The sequence below is a fragment of the Podarcis raffonei genome, chromosome 8 (genome assembly GCF_027172205.1).
Source record: "Podarcis raffonei isolate rPodRaf1 chromosome 8, rPodRaf1.pri, whole genome shotgun sequence".
NCBI classification, from domain to species: domain Eukaryota; kingdom Metazoa; phylum Chordata; class Lepidosauria; order Squamata; family Lacertidae; genus Podarcis; species Podarcis raffonei.
Genome location: NC_070609.1, coordinates 41,120,057 through 41,141,048, shown reverse-complemented (window position 1 = coordinate 41,141,048; position 20,992 = coordinate 41,120,057). Strand labels below are relative to the sequence as shown.

The window sequence follows — 20,992 nt, the reverse complement described above, 5'->3', positions numbered from 1 at the left end:
CTTGGTGTTGTTCCTTCTCCACATTGTGTTACTGGTTCTCTGTTGATCAGAGAGGGCCTCAGTTCTCTTTGATCACCTCCTCCCTTTGCCCTTCATATGCAAGTTTCTAGTCATATCTACTTCTTGCCTCCCTTGCCTTGCTCACGGGTAAGCACTTTGTCCCCAGCAGTCTACTACTCCTGAGAACTGGGCCCTCTAGCTCAAGGTAAGAGCTTAAGAAGAGTTTGGCTGCTGGATCGCTAAAGGCCCATCTTGTCCCATATCCTGTTCTCAGAGTAGCCAATCAGATGCCTGTTGCATAAGCTCCCAAACAGGACCTGAGTGCAGCAGAACTCAATCTTCCCTCTTCCTCAGCCATTCCTGTCATAACACCTTCCCCATATACAGTGGTACCTTGGGTTACAAACGCTTCAGGTTACAGACTCCGCTAATCCAGAAGTAGTACCTCAGGTCACGAACTTTGCTTCAGGATGAGAACAGAAATCGTGCAGCAGCAGCGGGAGGCCCCATTAGCTAAAGTGGTGCTTCAGGTTAAGAACAGTTTCAGGTTAAGAATAGACCTCCAGAACGAATTAAGTTCTTAACCCGAGGTACCACTGTATAAGAGGCCTTGGCAAGGTGGGGGAGCTGCTCCATGGACCCCACAAGTGCCACATGACATTCCATTACATAGTGAGTTTACATGGTATTAGGGGTGGGTTCTGACTTGCGGGAAGGGTGGTATCTCAGTGGTAGAGCATCTGCTTTACATGCAGATGGTCTTAAATTCAATCTCCAGCATTTCTAGCTAGGACTGGGAGTGTTCCCTTTCTGAAAGCCTGGAGAACCACTGCCGTTTAGAGAACACTGAACTGGAAAGACCAAAGGTATGACTAGCTATTATGGCAACTTCCTAGGTTCCTATGGCTATGTAAAAGACACCTATCGCTATCAAATGTACCTTACACAGGGAGGTAGAACCTTGCGGTGAGGAAGTGCCTGTGACATGGAAAATAGTCACACATGTATGGCTATTCTGAGATGAGTGTGCATCCTATTGCAGTATAGGCCTAATACATCCGACATACCATGCAGGGTTGTTGTAGATAATATATATGGTTCATTTTGAACACTTGAAAAAGCTGCATAAATGTTAAGGATTTGTTGTTGTTGTTGTTGTTGTTGTTGAACTTACCTTTTTGCTTCAGGGCTGTTTAGGAAGAAAACTGGGCTTAAAGAAAGCAAACCTGCAGTTTTTTCCCTTTGGGTGTTTGCTTAAACTGGGTTCTAAATTTGGCTGAGTTATACCCTATGGTGTTGCTATTTTTTTAAAGTCTATTCCTGGTAATCAAGTATACCCAGAAGGAAAAACAAACAGAACAGAAATTCCTGATAAGCATAACAATAGCTGCAGATAATACGCAGCTCATCGGTTTTTGAACAGCATGGCAATTTATTTATTTATTATTTTGTCAAAAGAATCTTCCAGGGTAAATTCAGGGAAAAGGTTTATCTAGATTAGAATACAATTACGTGCATGTACCTTCATCTCTGTGTCCCCTTATTTTAGCTCCTGTTTTCTATTTTAGGTTCTAGTCCTGATATCCACCTTTCAGAATTTCCTTCCTTTGCATAGTAAATATCCTTTACAGTACTATATTACAAGGGTTGTGCAAAACCTGTTAGTGCACCACGGCTTGCCCAAGCAAACAGGTCAGAGGAGATGCATAGTTTGCTAAATATAGGGGTCTATTTCTTGCTCTTGAAAGCTTGGTTTTTTCCCTTTTTGTAGTTTTTCAGGTTTCATAGGCAAAACAGAATAATTGCATACAGTTCATGATCAAACATTGCTCTTGGCATTTTTTAAATTGAAGACTTTTGTTTTTTCTCTTATTGTGTTGCTTTGTTACCAACAAACTTAAGGCAGGTTACAAATATAAACCAACACAGAATTGGCAGGTGAAATATTATATTGGTGGGGAAACTGGAGAGGTGGAAACCTAAGATATTGATGGTGATGATGATGATAGAAGAAGACGACGAATAAATTCATTGCTGTACATCCCTTTGGAATTTTTAGGCTGCACAGATTAAATTTGTCCATAATTTAATACAGGAGTAGGAGGGAGGTAGATCTGAATATAACTCAGATTCTTGGATGATTTCAAGTAGAGCAGCGTGGACTTCAGACAATGGCAATAAATTACACTGCTGAAATGAGCTGTGGAGATCCGTCCCCATTGGGACTGATAGGGCAGAAGACAGGGAGACCAACAGTAGGGGAACCAGAGCTAATGACAGGCAGAGTCAGCTAATTCTGGTTTTGTCCCCTTCTTGCTCTCTGCTGAATTCTACAAAGGCAACCCAGAAAGAAGAGGAAACTGACAGCCAGTACCACCCATTGGATTGGTTGTAAGTAGAAGGCAGGCAGGCATGTGGGGGGCTGGCTGAGAGCAGAGTGAGCTTGGAAGGGCAGTGCCTTATTTTCCCTGGTGGACAAATCTCCTGTGTAAATGAGGAAAGCTTGGGCTAACCTGCAGTGGAATTTTGCATGTGGAAGGACTGGGAGCTCCATTCTGTTCTGGTACTCAAGATACCGTATTTTTCGCCCTATAGGGTGCACCTGCCCATAGGACACACCTAGTTTTTTTTTGGGGGGGGGAATAAAGAAAAAAAAATATTTTCCCCCCAGGCGCAGGGCTGGGGCGGGGAAGCCCGAGCTTCCCCTGACCCCAGCCCCCAGAACAGGCAGCTCTCCGCAAGCCTTGGGAGACCGGCGCGACTTCCCGCCGGGCTCCCACGCCTTGCGGATATCTGCCTGAAGCCCAAACCAGGTCGGGGGACAGCGGGAAGGCGTCGTTCCACCTCCCCGCTGTCCCCTGAGCTTGTGGGGCTGGCGGCGGGGAGAAGCGCGCTTCTCCCCGCCGCCAGCCTCCAAACCAGGTCGGGGAACCGAAGCCTGGGGCGCACTGTGCAGCGCGCCCCACGCTTTGAGATGCAGGCTGCTATCCGCAAGCCTAGGGAGCCCGACAGGAACTCCCGCGGACTCCCAAGGCTTGTGAAGAGCTTCCTGAAGTGCGCACCGACTCCTCTCGCTCTCCAGGCTTCAGGGAAAGCCTGTATTCGCCCCATTCGCCCCATAGGACGTACACACATTTCCCCTTCATTTTTGGAGGGGGGAAAGTGCGTCCTATAGGGCGAAAAATACGGTAAGTCCCCGTGCTCAGAGTTATTTAAGCCTAAATGTAGATCCCACAAGCCTGATGTCTGCCCACTTCTAATCTAGTGTGTGGTGGGACAAACAGCTGCATTATTGTTGCTACAGCCAATGTGGCAAACGGGCCACACACCAAAAGAAAGGCAGCTTGTGTGCAAAAATGTATTGCTGATTCCTAACAGATTTCCCTCCCTCTCCCATCCCTCTTTTAGTTGTTGTTGAAGACTGCGACTGTTAAGATGGTTTACGCAAAGGGCGCTGTAGCAAAGATGACTGTGTTCTTTGTAACAATTTATTCCCTGCACAAACCATTCCTCGCAGTCCTCTTGAGTAATACAGATGTCAACAGAGGTTGACGCTGCAGCACGGTGGGAGTGCGGAGTCTAGCAATGCGGCTCATCTGTCAGAGGGCCTGTAGCATGCCGGGCTCTCTTGGTCTGCTTCCCACCAAGTCTGCACAAGCCAGCCCACTTCTCCACAGACTTCTCTGATGTTGCTCAGGCCCAGGGATGCATCAGGTTAGCTACAGTACGGCCGCATCATCTTATGCAGGGGTTCAGTTCCAAGGGCTCTGTGCATACAGGAAAATGAGTACACACACAAACTATCCCTGTGTGAGCATCCCTAGCTTTCCAGAGCCTGCGCTCTGTGTGGGCTTTGCCCACCCCCACGTAAGGCAGAGAGCTCTTTCCATACTTGGGAAAACCTGGCACAAAAAGAGCTTTTAAGCTTTCTGTGTTGCTTGCATTTAACTTGCAGGATTTCAACCACAAGGCCTTCAACTGCATATGGTTGAGATCGCGCAAATTAAATGTTTGTAAGATGTGATCATACTTTACCAGTTTCCTTCTCCCTGCATCACATTTCAAGCCAGGATACTACCACCATGGGCCACGCTTTTCCTGATCCTGGAGTCAGCTGTTCCTGGAGAGCTAACATTTCCTGCTGTATCACTCCTAGATCTGTTATGTACTTTCCGTCTGCCTAGCTCAATCCTGGGGGTGCTAAGACTGCTGCCCTGTGCTCCCAGACAGTCTTTTCACCTGCCTCCTCTCTCACACACCAACGCTCCTGTTCCTCTTTGCCATGGGCACCACCCTTAGGGACTGTGGCATTAGGCCACTATGACTAGGCCAGTATTGGCTACAGCCAAACTTCCAGGGGGAAAGCACAGAGTCTTGTGTTGTTTGAGGGTAGCATCATTGGACTGTGCAGATTAAATGGGGATGCAGACAGCTGTAAACACATAGCATATTCTGGTTTGGACAAGTCCTTACTGTTTTTAAGCAGGAGGATGGGGTTTATAGCTGCTGATTTCTTGGGTGCTGTTCTCACTTTGCTTTTATTATTTGGTGTATTTTAGATGCAATAAGTTTAATTCTACTTACGTGCGTCTTAATAGAGCCAGTGGTTCACTAAAATCAGCAATGCTAAGATGATTGTGGTGTTAGCACTTGTGTGAAGAGTTGCTGTGCTTATTTAGCATACATTTAAGTTTGAAATTAAATTGTGATAGATGCACTTTTTTCATTTCATTTCCATTTAACTCCCAACATTTACAGTGTTCCTAAGTTCTGTTAGACCCATTGAAGTTGATAAACCTATCTTAGTTGTGTTCATTAGCTTCAGTGGGTCTCCTCACTGAGTAGGATTAGAAGGCTATCATTGACTATAACCCAACGTGCTGCCACTGCTGTTGTACTTGGAATTGTAGCTGAGAAACCATTATGCTCCACTGGATTGGAAGCATTATAGGTTGAGGTAGAAGGGCATTAGCTGCATTTCATGGTAGCCAGCTCTTTAGAAAGGGTACGTGTGGCCGTGGAAGGCCTGGGAAGTGTTTTACAACTATAGCAAAGGCTGGTGCTGCAGTTCCGCCTTTACTTAACTGCTGGCTTTGAAAGTGATCACATGCAAAGCAGGAATTGTCTCCTCTCAGAGCTTTTAGAGAACAGTCCTTCCTGCACGCAAAGGACATGTTCTGAAGCTAGCAGAAATCCAGGAGTGGATGTGCAAGGGTAATTGTTTCAACCAAATGAAAGAATGGGGTGGCTTCCAGCTTTTAAAAACTCTGTGAGTGATTGGCTTGTGCTTTGGTTTAATGGTGTGTAGCATTAGTAGAATCTAAAGCTTGCATTTATATTGGTTTTCTCTCTCTTTCTTTATATTGTAGGCTGCAAACAGTTACCTGAGGGATCAGTGGTTTCATTCATTGCAATGGAAGGTAAGCTCTTTGTATTCTGTAAATCGAATAAGGGACTAATGCAAAAGCAAAGTTGGGCAGCAGATCACTTCTGCTGGTCAAAACTAAGATTGATTCACCAGGATTGTAATTTTTTCTTTCGTGTATGGTATTATTTAAGTAATGGCTGGAATTCTGTGGCGTTTTTAAAATTCTGATCATTCCATCTATCTGTAGATTTATGAAATGTAAAGATTTTATAGAACTACAGGCAGTTTTATATATATGCAGGGCAGGGCATTGGATGTTGGGTAAATTAAAATGGCAGCCAGGCAGTCAGCCACTGTGGTTGGGAACTGAACTCTGTTCCCATTCAAAAGCAGTAACTCCTGCCCCACTGCTAAAACAGCTACCCAGGAGAACTCAGGAGGGAGGATGGTGAGTGGTGGTGCAGCCAGGTCATGTCAGTGAAGGGTCCTTCTAGGGCCCTTGTACAGTGCCTGACCTTGCCAGCTGTTGGCACCAAGCCTGTAGTAAATACACAGATGTTACAAGACCCCATATGTTTCCATAGTGAACCTGACCCCCATCAGTGGATCCTCCCTTGAAACTTCCTGTCACTCAGGAGGAAGAGAGCATTATTTTAGTGATGCACAGCCCAAAAAAAGGGGGGGGGGAGAGAAAGGCTTGACATTTTTCACAGATGAGGCACTTGTTTTTGGAGACTAATCCTCCTACATTGTAGACATTATCCATGTAATAGGAACTGGGTCTTCCGTAGAAGCTTCCTAAATTGCCTCTGCCTGCCCCACTTATATTTAATAATAGGAGAAAACATTACAAGTTTCTGCCCTCCCCCCCATGCCCCCTTAAATCAAGACCAATGTATTTTATATTCGGGCATTTTATTGCCAGCAAAGAGTTGTTAAGGTTGAGCTGTTTATCTTGGCGGAGGGCTGGCATGTTTCAGAGAGCAGGGGGCAGCGTCACAGCCAGGACATTAATCTGAGAGTTTCCAGAGAATGTGTCTTAAGGCATCAGCCCACAGACAACGTCCAGGGGAACGAAAGTGGTCCTTTCCTTAAGTCTTCCAGACAGCCTCCATCCTCTGCTAAACACTGAGCTGCTTGAAGCTGGAAGAGAAAATGGTGACGGGTCCATTAATTTCAGTGGCTATATTCTGTGTAAAACATGGTTGAATATCACCCCATACATTGAAAGCATTTCCACACCCCACCCAACTCCTGGGAATCCTGGGAACTTTAGTTTATCCCTTAAAGAGCTATGATCCCCAGTCCCCTTACCAAACTACAGTCTGCTCACTCCTGCCTTAGACTGCATCAGGACCTCAGCTCCTTTCAGGAGACTGTGGTTGTGATCCTAACCCCATTTACCTGGGAGTAAGACCATCCTGTTCTCTTAGTGGCCAACTCGATGTCTCCAGGAAGTCCTCAAGCAGAACCTGAAAGCAACAGCAGCTCTCCCCACTTGCAGATGGTATAGGTTAACCAGTAACTCATTTATTCAATACCAGAAGAGGTTCCCCACTCTGCCAGCACAGCTCTTCCCTTGCTTGCACCTGTTGCTGGTTAAAGAAGGTACCAAACTACATTATAATAGTCACATATAGTTTGGCCTTACAACGCAGCAGTAAAAATATCCACAATAGCAATAAAACAGCACCATGAAAAATACCAGGAACAGCATATTTTTTAAAAACCTTGTCTTCCAGATGGTTTGAACTACAACTCCCATCAGCCCAACCAGCAGGTTGGCATAGGCTGCTCTGGAGGCTGCAAAATGCTAACTCAAATAAACAGTCTTAAGACCCTGTTTAAAAACTGGGCAAAGGAGGGGCCAAACAAACTTCTCTAGGGACACTCTTTCACATTGGTAATAAATCCATCTTTAAGTGTGGCGGCGCTTGCACTTTAAAACTCCCTGCATACTGACACCAGGCAACACATTTGCCATGTACTCTTTTCAGTACCTGTTTAGGCAAGCCCATCCAGACATATAGAAGCTACATGTGTTGTATTTCTTTTTTGTTGTTTAGTCGTTTAGTCGTGTCCGACTCTTCGTGACCCCATGGACCAGAGCATGCTGTTTATTTTAATCATATTTTGAATATTGTTAAATACCTGTTTTTATTGATAATGTTAATGCTTTATTTTATATTTTTGTAAACCATTTAGAGGTTACAATCAGGTGGCATATAAAATTTGTTAAAGAAACAAACAAATGTATTCAGGCACTGCAGGTGCACTGCAGGTGAAAGGGCCCTTTCTCTTATTCTAACTAGCTGTTCTTTGGCTGGTAGGGAGGAACAGGAAGGTCCTCAGAAGCCATGAGAAGATTCTGAGCTCATCCTTGTAGGTGGAGGTGGTTATTGAGGTGATTATTTCTAGGCCACTTTGAGCAGTGGTGCCATCAGATTAGGACTTTGGGGGCACAGGCCCCATTCAGCAGAATAAGCAGGAGGCCCTTAAACACAGCACAGCTGACTTACTCCATTTTGTGGCAAGTGAACAAGTAATGTTATAATCTAAAGAGCCTTTAAGGACATTAAGTCTAGAATCTAAAATTAACCAGCAGCTTTGCTGATGAGGACTTCAGAAATTGAAGCAGGAAATAAATAGGTAGCCAATGGAGCTGATAAATAAAGACAAAATTGGCTTTATTATTTCTTCTACTTCTTCTAATTTCTTTTTTTATTAAATTTCTATACCACCCTTCATCTGAGGATCACAGGATGGTTCAAAATATAAAAACACAAAAATTCATAACATAGTAACAAACAAGAACAATGCCTCCTCATTAAGTCTTTTGACAGCTTTCTGAACCAATTTGAAAATTCTGGATTGTCTTCAAGGGCAGCCCTATGCAATGCACATGGCAGTAATCCAGCCTAGAAGTGACTAGAACATGGGTAACCAGAGGCTGGGTCTGATTTCCACAGGTAATTGTACAGCACCAATGAAAGCCTTGTAGCTTATTCTTAACCGAGGCATGTGACTTTGCAAGTAATTGCACCTGGCCAGTAAAGTGTTGACCGTGAATGTGTGAAAAAGATCACACTACTGTTCCATGATTAAAAAGTCATAGACCACCTCTAATTGCTGGGCTTTGAGGTGTTTGCAACCAACAGAGTCTCTCCTGCACAAAATGGCTTAAGATTGGATCACTTTGCTGTTGGGGCCAGAGGCAGTGACAAGCTTTTAAGGAAACAGGCTTCTGCAAAGAGGAAGTTCTGCCCTTCCTGCTGATCTTGGCTCTACATCTCATTATGTTTCCAGTACTTAGAGCACCAGGCATTATGGGCAGTATCACTGGGAGATAAGCAATGTTTATATTTTTACATTTATTTTTGCTGGGAGGATGGGGAAGGATAGCAAATCGGACCCCTTGAGTCCAGTTATGAACGTGTATCTTGAAGTTCTTTGGCAGGACGCTGGACCACATTGAAGCGATTCGGTCATCACGCTTTTCTCATTGCCATACTATGAGCTTCTATAATATTTACTTAAAACTTCACTGTGCTTTCTGCTAAATATTGGAGACCATGACGGGTATGTGCTAGGAAAGAAGCAAAGCAATTTTTAAAGGTTCTCCGTTACTCAGCTTGGCATGTCGGGGCAAGATTAGTTATACACAATGGTGCTGTCAGGGTAGGACTTTGGAGCCGATGTCCAGGCTCCCCCTCAACAGAATGGGCAGTGGTGGCCCCAGGCCCAGCTGGTCTGGCTTGCCACATTTTGAAAGGAAGTAATAACAAGGGTTGATAATTTTTCTCAGGGCTACAGGAGCAGTGAATGTAAATGTTACCTTTGTACATGAGGCTAGTTTCTATACACAGTCACACACACACCTCTCTGCAAGATGCACTAGCAGAGTTTAAGGGTACATTCCAGCCAGGCGAAAACACACAAAAAGGATGTACAGGGCCAGTAGGAGGTGTGGCCTGGAAAGAGTCTTGAGGGCCATGTAGAGAGACTTGGAGGGCCACATTCAGTTCCCAGGCCTGAGGTTCCCAACCCTGTAATACACATTGCCATCTAAAAAGGTGAGACCCCTTAGGTCCAGAGCCTAAACGTCTCTGTAACAATACTGCTGCTTGTATAGTGTTATATGCGCTTTCAGTTTCGTCATTCTCAAAAACCCATTTCTAGTTTTCAGAAATAGACAGAGCGAAAGCTTAGGCACCCTCTTCCCTTTGTATACCTTGTGCAAACCCCATCCTGGCTCATGTGACAGGGCGGGGCCAGCCGTGAGGTGGTCTGATAGACTTGCAGGGAGGACGATGCTCAGCAGGGTAAACAAGAAATTCAGTATGTTTGTTTCTCTACCTTGCAAGCCGGCAAGGGTAAGTGGATGGAGGCTGCGGTGAAGCCTCGTGTGATGCACCTTACGGTATTGTTGCCATGGTTCTGGTTTAAAAATAGGGCTGTTGAGTGAACAAAGTTTTGTTTTCGAAAACAAAAACAAAACAGCATTTAAAGGCATTTGCGGCCTTTAAATCTGTGCAGAAAAACGTTTTCAAAATCCTTGGGATCAGAAGATGTAGCCTGATGTGACTGTTTTGTCATGGAAATAACGTTCTAATGCTTCTGCACTCTGCTGCTGAATGTTGGGCGGCTTTGGTTAATGTCAGGGTCAAGGAGCTTTTTGAGTGGCGGGAAAACACGTGGCAGAGCCCCGTGAGACATCACTTCTAAAATTTTTATCTGCTGAGAAAACAACTCTCCTTTATTTCCTGAATCACAGAATGTCTTCCTAACAGAGGGCGCACCATACATTGAAAGCACATTTATACCACTTTGACAGCCAGTGCTTCCCCCAAAGTATCCCGGGAACTCCTTACAGAGCTACAATTCCCAGTACCTTTAAGCTACAGTTCCCAATATTCTTTAGAGAAGTGGAAGCCGTGACTGTTAAAAGGATGTAAGTTGCCTTCATATGTATGGTGCAGATACAACCAGAAACTAGTTTGCATGACTGTTAGGGCCTATCCTTACGATGGTCATGTGTCCTACAATCCTCTATTCAAAGAAATCCTCCACTTGGAGGGCTGCTCGGTCCAAGACCAGTTTAAAGATAAGCCTCTACATTGAGTTGGACTTAGTCCAACCTTTGCCAATCTGGTGCCCTGTAGATGTTCCAGGCCTGCTACTCCCATCATCCCGAACAAGCACGTCTCATGCTGGCTGGGGCTGATGGGAAATGTAGCCCCAAATATCTGGAGGGCACCAGAGTGGCAAAGGCTGACTCCATGTTGTGATACCACCTTCAGTCTTTAAGGTGCCTTCCTTGTTTTGCTGCAAGAGAGTAACACGACTACCCCGCTGCAAATCACTTATTTAGAAATTAGTTTAGAATTTTTTTTCAACAGGAGCTCTCTTTACCAAGTGGTTTTCAAATAAAGCAACGTAGATAGAACACAGCTAAAACTCACAAAACAATTAAAAAACAAATATACATTAAATCATCATCATTAAAGACAGATAAAATCAGTAAGTGTGTATATAATGGAGGGCATGTAATTGAAAAAGGGTCTCTGGGAGATTGCTAACAGGGGCAGATTGTATTCGATCTTGCCGCCTAAGGGTATTCTATATAATCTCTCTCTATATATATGCATGTAGCCAATCCTGAAACATGGATGCCGCTAGAGCAGGAATCCAGAGATTTTAGCTGGCCACTGTCAGCACCACAAAGGAATACACAATAAGAGCCCCCGAGCAAATGATCCTCTTCCTCTCAGCAACTGAGCAAGCTGCTCTTTAAAATCTACAACTGCTTTGAGAAAAAGAAGAGGGGGAGAATGCTTGGCTTATTTCAACGGCTGGTGTACAGGAATCCGTTTTGGTGCTCTGTTGATGCTCTTTGGCATCAAGATGCGCGGATATAAATCATTTTGGATGGAAACAGCCCTCTTGAAATGTGACACTTCCCTGCAAAATAAGGGTGTCGAGAGCTGCGAAGTTCTGCTTTCAGCAGCTCCTATTCCCCTCCCCGCCAGCTCTCAAGTCTTTTTTAAAGCTGCTGTAGTGCATCAGATCTGCAAAATTCAGCACCCTGACATCCCTGAGGGTCCTGCAGTAGAAGCAGCTCTCTGAAGCAAACACGTTTCTGGAGCAATCTTGCTGACGACACTGATGATGCAGGTGCACAGGGAAGAGAAGTCCATTTCACAGCCATTTATGGCGAAGCTGGGTTAAAGGCACAGCAAAATAGCACGTTTTTCCAAGGAAGGGAGAATAAAATAGGTAGGTAAACAGATATATATTTTTAAAACGTTTCCCAGTGCTTGAAAGACCTTCTGGGAAGGAAGGAAAAGGGTGGGGGCAGGAACAGAGAATGAGGGGTGGGAGGCTAGGAAAACAATTGCAAAAAGTGGCGAATAAAATGGAAAAAAAAATCAGGACCGACAAGCATCCCTTTTAATCTGATTTGGAAATGTAATTGCCTTGAATGATGCTCAGTGGTGAAATGGTCTTTGCTAAATTAGAAATTGATCTGAAAAGGAGTCCCCTTAGGAGATGAATGTTCATTGTTGGCTAATCAGGTGCTGAGTTTTTGAGATTAGCTAGAACTAATAGAAGGAGCTCCTTTGCTGAGACATCTCTGCTTTTATTCAGAGCCAGGCTCTTAGTTATAGAGAATGTTTTGTGTGTGCTTGTGTGTGTGTGTGTGTGTGTGTGTGTGTGTAGATAGATAGATAGATAGATGATAGATAGATAGATGATAGATAGATGCATTTATTTTTCAGCCTTGAAGCTGAGACAGGAGGCCGGTTACCTGGGCAACAGGCAGATCGGGCCTGATTTCTCTGCAACGGGATGCTTTGTGGCTTTGCAATCTCCATGAGCTCTCCTTTCCTATGAATAACAGGTCAAAGTACAAAAAGATAAGGCCCTGCTTGCCAGAGCTGGTACCTGCTTTTAACAGAGTTAACAAGCACTTAGGCCCAGGAGGTAGCTAACAAACATCAATGACTCAAAGAAGGAGAACCACCATCTATAAATTAGTTTCAGATGTAGTCAAAGTATTGTTATTATTATTAGATTTATTACTTGCCCTTCCCCAGCAGGTTACAGCCATTTAAAATTCAGGTTTAAAACCAGTTAAAACAGATTACAGTCACAGGAATAGGATAGGCCTTGAAAACACACATCTCAGGTGTCAAAAGCTGGGTAAAGATGTGCATCTTCAGCATTTGCTGAAAGTTCTTTAGTGAAGAAGACAGATATACTCTGTTGGGAAAGAATTCCACAAATTAGGGACTGCCATAAAGAATGCCCTCTCCCAGGCCACTGCACCCCAAACTTCTGAGGGCAATAGATCTACCAAGAGGGTCCTGTCCACTGATTATTAACCTGAAAGGGTCTTTGGAGAAAGTGAAAATCTCACGGCTATTTGGGGACCTAAGCTGCTAGTTGTTTAGGACTTTAAACACTAAAATAAGTACCTTGAAGTGGGTCTTGAAACAAACTATGCAGCTGTTTTGGAACAGGAGTTATATGAGCTTTGTTGCCATTTTTATCCCACCTTTCCTCCACCCCCAGCCAATAACCTGACCACTACATTTTGGACTTCTTTACTTTTCTGAGTTGTTTTCAAGGGCAACCCCACATAGAGGGCATTGCGCTAATCCAGTCTGGAAGTTCCCAGAGCATGGAGTACTGTGGCCAAGTCATCTCTGTTCCAAAGGAACTTTAGCTGGCATTCCAGCCATAGCTGGAAATGTGTGTGTGATACATACATAATGTAAAATTGTAGTATCAGGACTTGATTTCCCTATGGCCCTCCAGAGTCTGTTTGCAGAGTGCTGCTCCCATGATCCCTGACCATTGACCATTCTGGTTGAGACTGATGGTGAGTCATACTATACAATATGTGGAGGGTGCCAGGTTGGGGCAGATTTATTTGGAGTATCACACCTTTGCATGCTCCCCAACACTGTTTAAGATCCCACACCCACAGGTGTGGATGAGTAGATTGTTCAGAGGTTCAGGAATCACAACATATGGCAGTAAAGCAGGGGTCACCCTTCAGATTTTGTTGAACTATAACTCCCCAGTTTAGGGTAAGGGTCATAGCTCAGTGGTAGAGCATCTGCTTTCCATGCAGAAGGTCCCAGCTGTGGTTTTTGCTGGAGACATTCAGCAGTAGCAGGAAAATTTTCCATTTCCCAAGTAATAATAATAATAAACTGACAAGTAAACCTTCCTGCTCTAATGAGAAAAATATGGAAGCATTCTTGATATGAGGCAGACAAGAGCTTATGTTTTGCCAACCAAAAGCTTAAAAGCCAGGATCTGAAGAAAATTTGCCAGAAAGAAATGAAAAAAGGAATGGAAGGTTTAAAGGAATATAGCTAGGTTGGTTTTTGTTCCACACTGGTTGTGTCCACCAGTTCAGGGAAGTTTTTAATGTGTGATTTTAGTGTATTTTTGGTTTCTGTGGAAGCCGCCCAGAGTGGCTGGGGAAACCCAGCCAGATGGGTGGGGTACAAATAATAAATTATTATTATTATTATTATTATTATTATTATTATTATTATTATTATTTAAAATTAAACCATGGTTCAGCATTATGAGGGTTCAGAAGGTTTCGCTTCGGTTTTATGCAGCTTGCAGCTTGTGTTGTCCGAATTTCAACAAATGTAGCTAGTCTAAAGCTTACTTGTTTCCATGAGTCATATTTAAGATTAACCATAGTTTAGGGTTCAGATAATTTACTAAACTGCAGTTAATCTAAAGAGACACTTCCAATCTCACCCTGGCCATGTTGAAGGGAAAGGAGGAACAGAATGCACTAAACCATGGTTTAGTGAACATGGCCATTGTCTGTCTTCTGCAACAGATCTGGCTATGCCAGGAAATGCATTTGCTAGTGCAAAGCACAGCTGGAACCAGAAACGGTATTCTTTACAAGTCATTCAGTCTTCAAACACATGGAAGTAGGAAGCTCAATCCAGATTCTAGAAGTGACAAGCTATGTGCCAGGACCATATACTAGAAAGCTGTGTGTCTATACATACATACATACATGTGTGTGTGTGTGTGTGTGTGTGTGTGTGTAAAGCTATACATGCAGTAGTAGTGAGAAAGTCCACCTAGAACAGGCATAGGCAAATTCTGCCCTCCAGATGTTTAGGGACTACAACTCCCATCATCCCTGACCACTGGTCCTGTTAGCTAGGGATGATGGGACTTGTAGTCCCAAAAAACATCTGGAGGGCCGAGTTTGGGGGTGCCTGATCTAGATGTTTCTTTAAAAGGATGTATTGTGTTGGCTCCCCAGTTCGAACTCATAGCTACAAATGGGAATCTCCTTATATATAAGTTGCTTGTATATGTTATTGGGAATGTGAGAAGTTTGTAAACTGGTAACATCATATTGTGTGAAATTATGGAAGACTGAGTCTTAGCAGAGCTCAAGGAAGAAATTAAAGATGCTGAGAGTGAACCTTGTCAACTTGAGGCTTGCCTTGCAGCAAGCGAAGAAGGAATCCCCTGCAGAACCCTTGGCATTTTCTCATTTTGCTGGAGCTTGATTTCCTCTGTGCTCAGTAATAAATCAATAATTTCTGGCACACACAGCCCGTGGGAAACCGACTCACATTTCAGATGTAGCATTAGCGTGTCTGCAAGAAAACGAGTGAATCACTGCTAGGAGAAGTGGTCCCAGCAGAAATCCTGTCATGGTTGGAAGCTGGGGTGGGCAAGGATTTTCTATCAGGGAAGAGGATATGTTTAGATTGCTATACTGAAGTCATGGAAAAATGCTTCAGTCTCTTGGGTGAAATTTGTTTGGTACATGGTGTGTGTGTGTGTGTGTGTGCGCACACACACACAGAATGTAGGACGCAAGATTGGCAGCGAATGGAAAAAACGAATTTGGGACAGAAAAAGGAATGGAAAGAGAAAAGAGGTCAGGATCTGTGCGTCTTTATGGGAGGGCCTGGTGACTTCACAGGGGACAGGGCAAATCTCTGGATGACAGTGTTCTTCCCATCTGTGTGCATTTCAAGTCCCATCCCACTGCACTGAAATCATGGCAAGGGTTTTGCTGATGTCATTCAATACCCTAGTGACCTGGGCACACGTCTTGACAAAATAGGCTTGGAGATAAGGGACGAAGGGTCATGTGGTGCTTCTATATTATTATATGCTATGCAGAAATTCCACCCATCTTACGCTCTCTTCAGTCCTTCCAGAAGGCAGAAAGGTCAGATTGATTTACTCCTTTTTAATAAAAAGGGAGAAAGGGCGTACATTTTGAAAGCTAGTGTCAGATGTTAAATAATATTGGTTATTTTGTTTTTGTTTTTTAATAACATACTTCCCCTAAAATTGCGTATGTACTATCAGACTGGCAGTGTAATCCTTGGTGAGTTTACTCAAGAGTAAGACATACATGTAGAATTGCTGCCTTAGTGTCAGTTTCTTAAGCAATTGCTACACTTCCTTTCAAATTCATAGAGCAACTTGGTTAATTTGTGCTTCCAGTTAAAATTATACAATAGCAATGAAGTCAGAATGTGCAGAAAAAATAGAGGGGGCAGAATTAAAAAAAAACAGGTGTATGTTTGCTGTTGTCCTGTTTTGGAGTTGAGCACCAGAAATCTGCTCACACAGCCCTGAAATAAGACAGAGGTGAACATTGTCAGGTGATGGGAAAGGCTCTGCCAGAAACTCTTCAGAGGTGCTGCCAGTCAAAATAGACAGTGCTAGGCTGGATAGACTAAAGGTGCCTCTAGACTGTCAGTATTTTGTAGGAGCGATTCAACTGTGTGCCAGGATATTCAGGTTTGTGCAGTTAAAAATGGATTAAAGTGTTGCCCTTGCACAACAGATCACTTAAAAAAGAGAGACTTTTTTTGCAGTTAGAAAAGTGATGGGGAAATGCATTAGAATGTGTGGAAAATGGGAAGGCGTATAAACACCCAACAAGCACTTCGGGATGAATAGTCATTGTTGTACAGCATCCCCACAAACAAATCTGAATGACTGCTCAGTAAATACCAGCTATAATCTATCCTCCATGTAAGCTTTGTGCAAGCCAATCGTGATGAATGCTCAATAAATAGGTCCTCTTGAGCAGCCCAGACCTGGCATAAGGCAGGTTTCCTATGCTTATATGTGCAGTCAACTCATAACTTACGCACATTTAACTTGCGTGAATTCAGCTTTATGCACTTGGCCAAAAAAAGTGGGGGGGGGCAGACATCCAGGAAAAAAGGGGGCGGGGGCAGGAGAGAAGGGGGCGGAATCAGCAATCCCCCCATCACTGCACTCATCTTGGAAGAGTGTTTGGAGGGGTAATCGGAGAGTGAGAACAGCCTTGCGCGAGTGTTTGTAGGTGCATGAAGAGTCTGCATTGCTTTTTATGGGCCATTTCCCGGTTTTTAAATGGTTTGTTTTGATTATATGTGATTTTGTATGCTATCCCCAGAATGTACCCCCCCCCACGTAAGTTGAGAGTGGTCAGTACCAGTTGGTAAATGGTTGTCTATATTCACACATTGTGAGTACAAGATAGCAGTTGAATGCCACTGAGCGCCTAGAGTGTTTCTGCTGAGAAAAGCAGAATTGCATCCAGGAGCAAATTCAAGATACTGGGGTTGAGGTCTCTAGAGGGCTGTTGTGTATTTCCGCCCACATTTTGCAAAAGATAACAGTGCAATGTGCAAGCATATTTAAACTCCTCTGGCCCCAAGAGCTAAAGTGGAGAGAGGAGGGAGGGAGAGAAATTGATCTTCCTCTCCTTGTGACTCTTCCACAGTGGGAGTCTAGCGAGATTAACCCTGAAGCTCTAAGCTCTGCTTCAAACAATATCTTTTGGGCATCGCCAACCAGTCGTTTCAGGTCTTTCTTCAACAGCAGACAGTTTTGTTCACTTCTTCCTTTGAACTGCAGCTCCAGAGGGTTTGGCGTTTTGTTTTCAAGTCTCTAAGGGTTTTTTTTTTTTTTAAGGCCGTGCAGAGAACTTTGTGCAGGCCTTTTTTAAAAAAACAAACAAACATTTTTTAAAAAAAGAAAAAGAGTTGCAAAGGATAAATTTGGCATCTGCATCCAAACAGCCAGCATCGCCCAGTGCCAGCAGTTCTTCCTGAGCAGATCTCTGCCAGATTAGAAAATTCAGCGCTGGAGGTCGGCTTCGCGAATGGATTCTGAGGTGCAAGGGGTGGGGATTTGGGGCTGAGGAGTGTCGGGGGCCTGGACTGCCTTTATGGATATATTGTTTGTTTTTCTGTTTTCGCCTTTCTCGTTCTGCTTTACTTTCTGAACCAGGGAGGCTATACAGGATGAGAATCTGTTGGGGCCTTTTTCTTCCCCTAGGCTCCAATCAGGCAGAAATATACAGCCTGCAAATCTGAAAACCCATTTGCTTTTATTTGGTGCTTTATGGAAAACCTAGAAAGAGTTCGGGAAAGAAAATTGGGCGTGGGGTAACCACAGAAATAGCTGTGGAATAGATGCACTGTTTGGAAATTGCGGTTGCTTGTTGCACGATTGCAGTGACAATTTCTGCTTTATTGTCAAGGGAATTGTGTTTTTAGCTGTTACAGAAGAATGTGCTTGTAAGTACAATTAATAGTGTTAAGAACAGCCTTAAAGTAGCAGCTTTTAAAGGCAAAGAAATTCATTGGGGCACAGCCTTTTCTGGGTCAGTGGCTGTCTGCAAAGTGGTCTCTGACCCCCCACTTTTGCCAGTCTTCCAGATGCAACACAGTTGCACTGGGTGCAAAAGACTTAACATTGATACCTCCAGCATTAATAAATAGCATTTTACCGTTGTTGTTGTTGTTGTTGTTGTTGTTGTTGTTGTTGTTGTTGTTGTTGTTTTGATATCCCAAAAATGAATTCCTCTTGTCCTCAAGAGTGGGGAGAAGGGGGAGATAGAAATGTACCCTGAGAATTCTATTGAGGAGCCTAGGGGTAGCAAACAAATGGTTAAATAGAAGGCATTACAGGGCAGGTGAAGGACACACCGGAAGGAGCATCCAACCTTCTGAAGGGGAGACTACAAAAGCGGGGCAGGTCACCTCTGATACTCATATCTTTTACTGTTTGATCTTAGGTTCTGTTTTTTGTTTGTTTAGTTCCAATCGTGTTCATAATCGTGTACATGATACCAACCCTATGTAGCGTTGTTGTTCGTTGCTCACGGATTTATTTATTTATTTATAATCTCCCGTTTTGTTGTAGTTTATGGTTTTTACATTATATGCTGCTTTGGTATTGGCAAACAATGAAAGGTTTGTAAATCATTTGACTAAATAAATGCATTCATTAATAGATGGGATGACTTTGCATAGGATCACTGATTTGATGCAGTCTATAAGGCAGATTTCTAACTTATTCAGAGCAAGATCCACTAAGCAGGTCTGTAGGACTCAATAGTGCATGTGCGAGAGAAATATGGGAAGTTCAGGGCGGTTGGCCAACATTACAGGGAGACAATTGTCCGGAAGCAAGGGAGATGACAAAGAAACAAGGCTAAGAGGTCGGCATCTTCACTAATTTACATTTCTATCCACCTGCCCAATAGTGTCTGTTGTTGTTGTTGATTACACACCCTTCACCCCAAGGTCCCAGGGCAGGTTACAACAATTGAAAATACAACATTGAAGCCAGTTTTAAAAACTTTAAATTGCCAATAAATAAATAAATAAATAAATAAATAAAGCAATAACAAAATATAGATTAGGTCCTGAAAATATACATATCAGATGTCAGAGGCCAGGGTAAAAGAGTTACATTCTTTAAAGAAAGCTCTCCCAACCTGGTGCCCTCCAGATGTTTTAATCCACAACTCACATCAGTTCCAGGTGGCACTGACTGGGGTTGATGGGAGCTGTAGGCCAAACCATCGGGAGGGCACCAGATATGGGGAGGCTGCTGTAAGAGGATCTCTTAGAATCATATCATTGTAGAGTTGGGAGGGACCATGAGGATCATCTAGTCCAACCCCCTGCAGTGTAGGAATCTTTTGTGCAACATGGGGCTTGAACCCATGACTCTGAGCTGAAGAGTCTCATGCTTTACCAACTGAGCTATCCCAATAATTTTGCAAAACCTGGTCAATGTAACTCGAAGGTTGCATTTGGTGGTGTGCAGTATGTAAACATGAAGGCCTTTGCGTGGTTTTGTTATTATGGTGTTGTTTTCTGGCCTTAACTGATGGTTAAAGTGGTGCTTTTTTTTGGCCTTTCTTTATTTGCATAGAATTTTAATTCAAAGGCCAACTCTAATTAAATCAGCCGTTGGCATGGTTTTTCAAGCTTGGTTGTTTTCGAAGACCAAACCCATAAAAGTGAAAACCTGTGGCATAGGCTACACAGACTCCTCCCCTCCTCCCCCCTTTGTTTTTCTGCTGCCTTTGGGGTAGAGAAATGGCCTCGCTTTTTATATTATTACTATTATTATTAAGCATAAACCGAGATGCCATCTGGGGGGAAATATTGATTGATGAGAAAATAAACATAGATCAGGCACCCACTGTTCTTGAAATCAACCAAGCTGCATTAGCCAATGGAAAACTCATCACATCAGACTGTAAGATGAACAAGATAAAGGCTGTAATGCTCTCTGCTCTGTAAATGATAAAACAGAACCATAAAGTGGGCACCTCAGAAGAGTGGGTATGGAAGAGATTATTGGTTATGTTTATTATGCTGAGAAGGTTTTCCATCTCTGAAAAGGGTCTCAGTGACTGGGATATAAAAACCCATTTTGAACATGGCTAATTTGTTTTATTTTTACCCTAATTCTAACCCACGGGGACTTCAGTGATCTACCTTCCAACTTTCTGATCAGGTCTACCCTTGCCCAGTTCTAGGAATGCTCCCAGATCAACCAGAAAGCTTTAAGAAGTGATGATGACACCCGTATGACACCATGGCTGCTTCAAGGGCATCAGAAATGTCAAAGCTGTTCCTAAAAAACAGTTTCCTACTACAAATGGTTATTGGAGGCATACTGTCTATGAAAATGGGAGGCTACATTTACCTATAATTTCTAATAACTTTGACATCCATTAAGAATCCTGGTTTTCTGATGGCATCAAGCTTTGCTAAAGTAGTACAATGTGGGGGGCGGGGAATGTATGGAAAACTGTTAAGGACCATACCCTTAATTATTCATTTGTTTGTTTGTTTGTTTAGTGGTGTTATTAGCCATTCAAAATATCATCTTTTCCCATGGTGTCCAACATTTAAAGCCACAAAATCAGAACAATGTAATCAGAATAATAATAACAGAACCCTTCTTTTTCATTTAATTCCTGATCTATATTTTAATGTAAAGCAGGGATGAAGAACCTTCGGCCTGTAAGATGTTGTTGGACTACAGTTCCCATCATCCCTGGCCACTGCCCACACTTTGTGGGGCTGAAGGGAGTTGGAGTCTAACAGCATCTGGAGTCCAAGTTTCCCATGCTTGATGTAAAGGGGGTGGGGTGGAATTCCCTATGCACATTAGTTACCTTTAATTTAGGTTTATTGAGCCAAATATTTGTTGCGTGAATCAGGCCATCACGTATCTGTTTTCTAAAACCCTAAAGAGAAACAAAACAAGCGAAACCCCAAAACAGAAAAATAATAA

General features: G+C 43.4%; 1 protein-coding gene across 4 annotated transcripts in view; it reads left to right on the top strand.

The window, feature by feature from the left end:
- Window positions 1-20,992, top strand: part of CMIP (c-Maf inducing protein) — a 152,909-nt gene that overhangs the window by 95,837 nt on the left and 36,080 nt on the right. For 2 of the 4 annotated variants that reach the window (XM_053399557.1, XM_053399556.1), the window contains exon 3: window positions 5,370-5,420. In XM_053399557.1, the coding sequence (XP_053255532.1) occupies window positions 5,370-5,420 (51 nt within the window). Of the gene's footprint in view, window positions 1-5,369; window positions 5,421-11,499; window positions 11,645-17,476; window positions 17,562-20,992 lie in introns of those variants that run through there. The other 2 variants (XM_053399560.1, XM_053399559.1) reach the window with 2 other exon arrangements.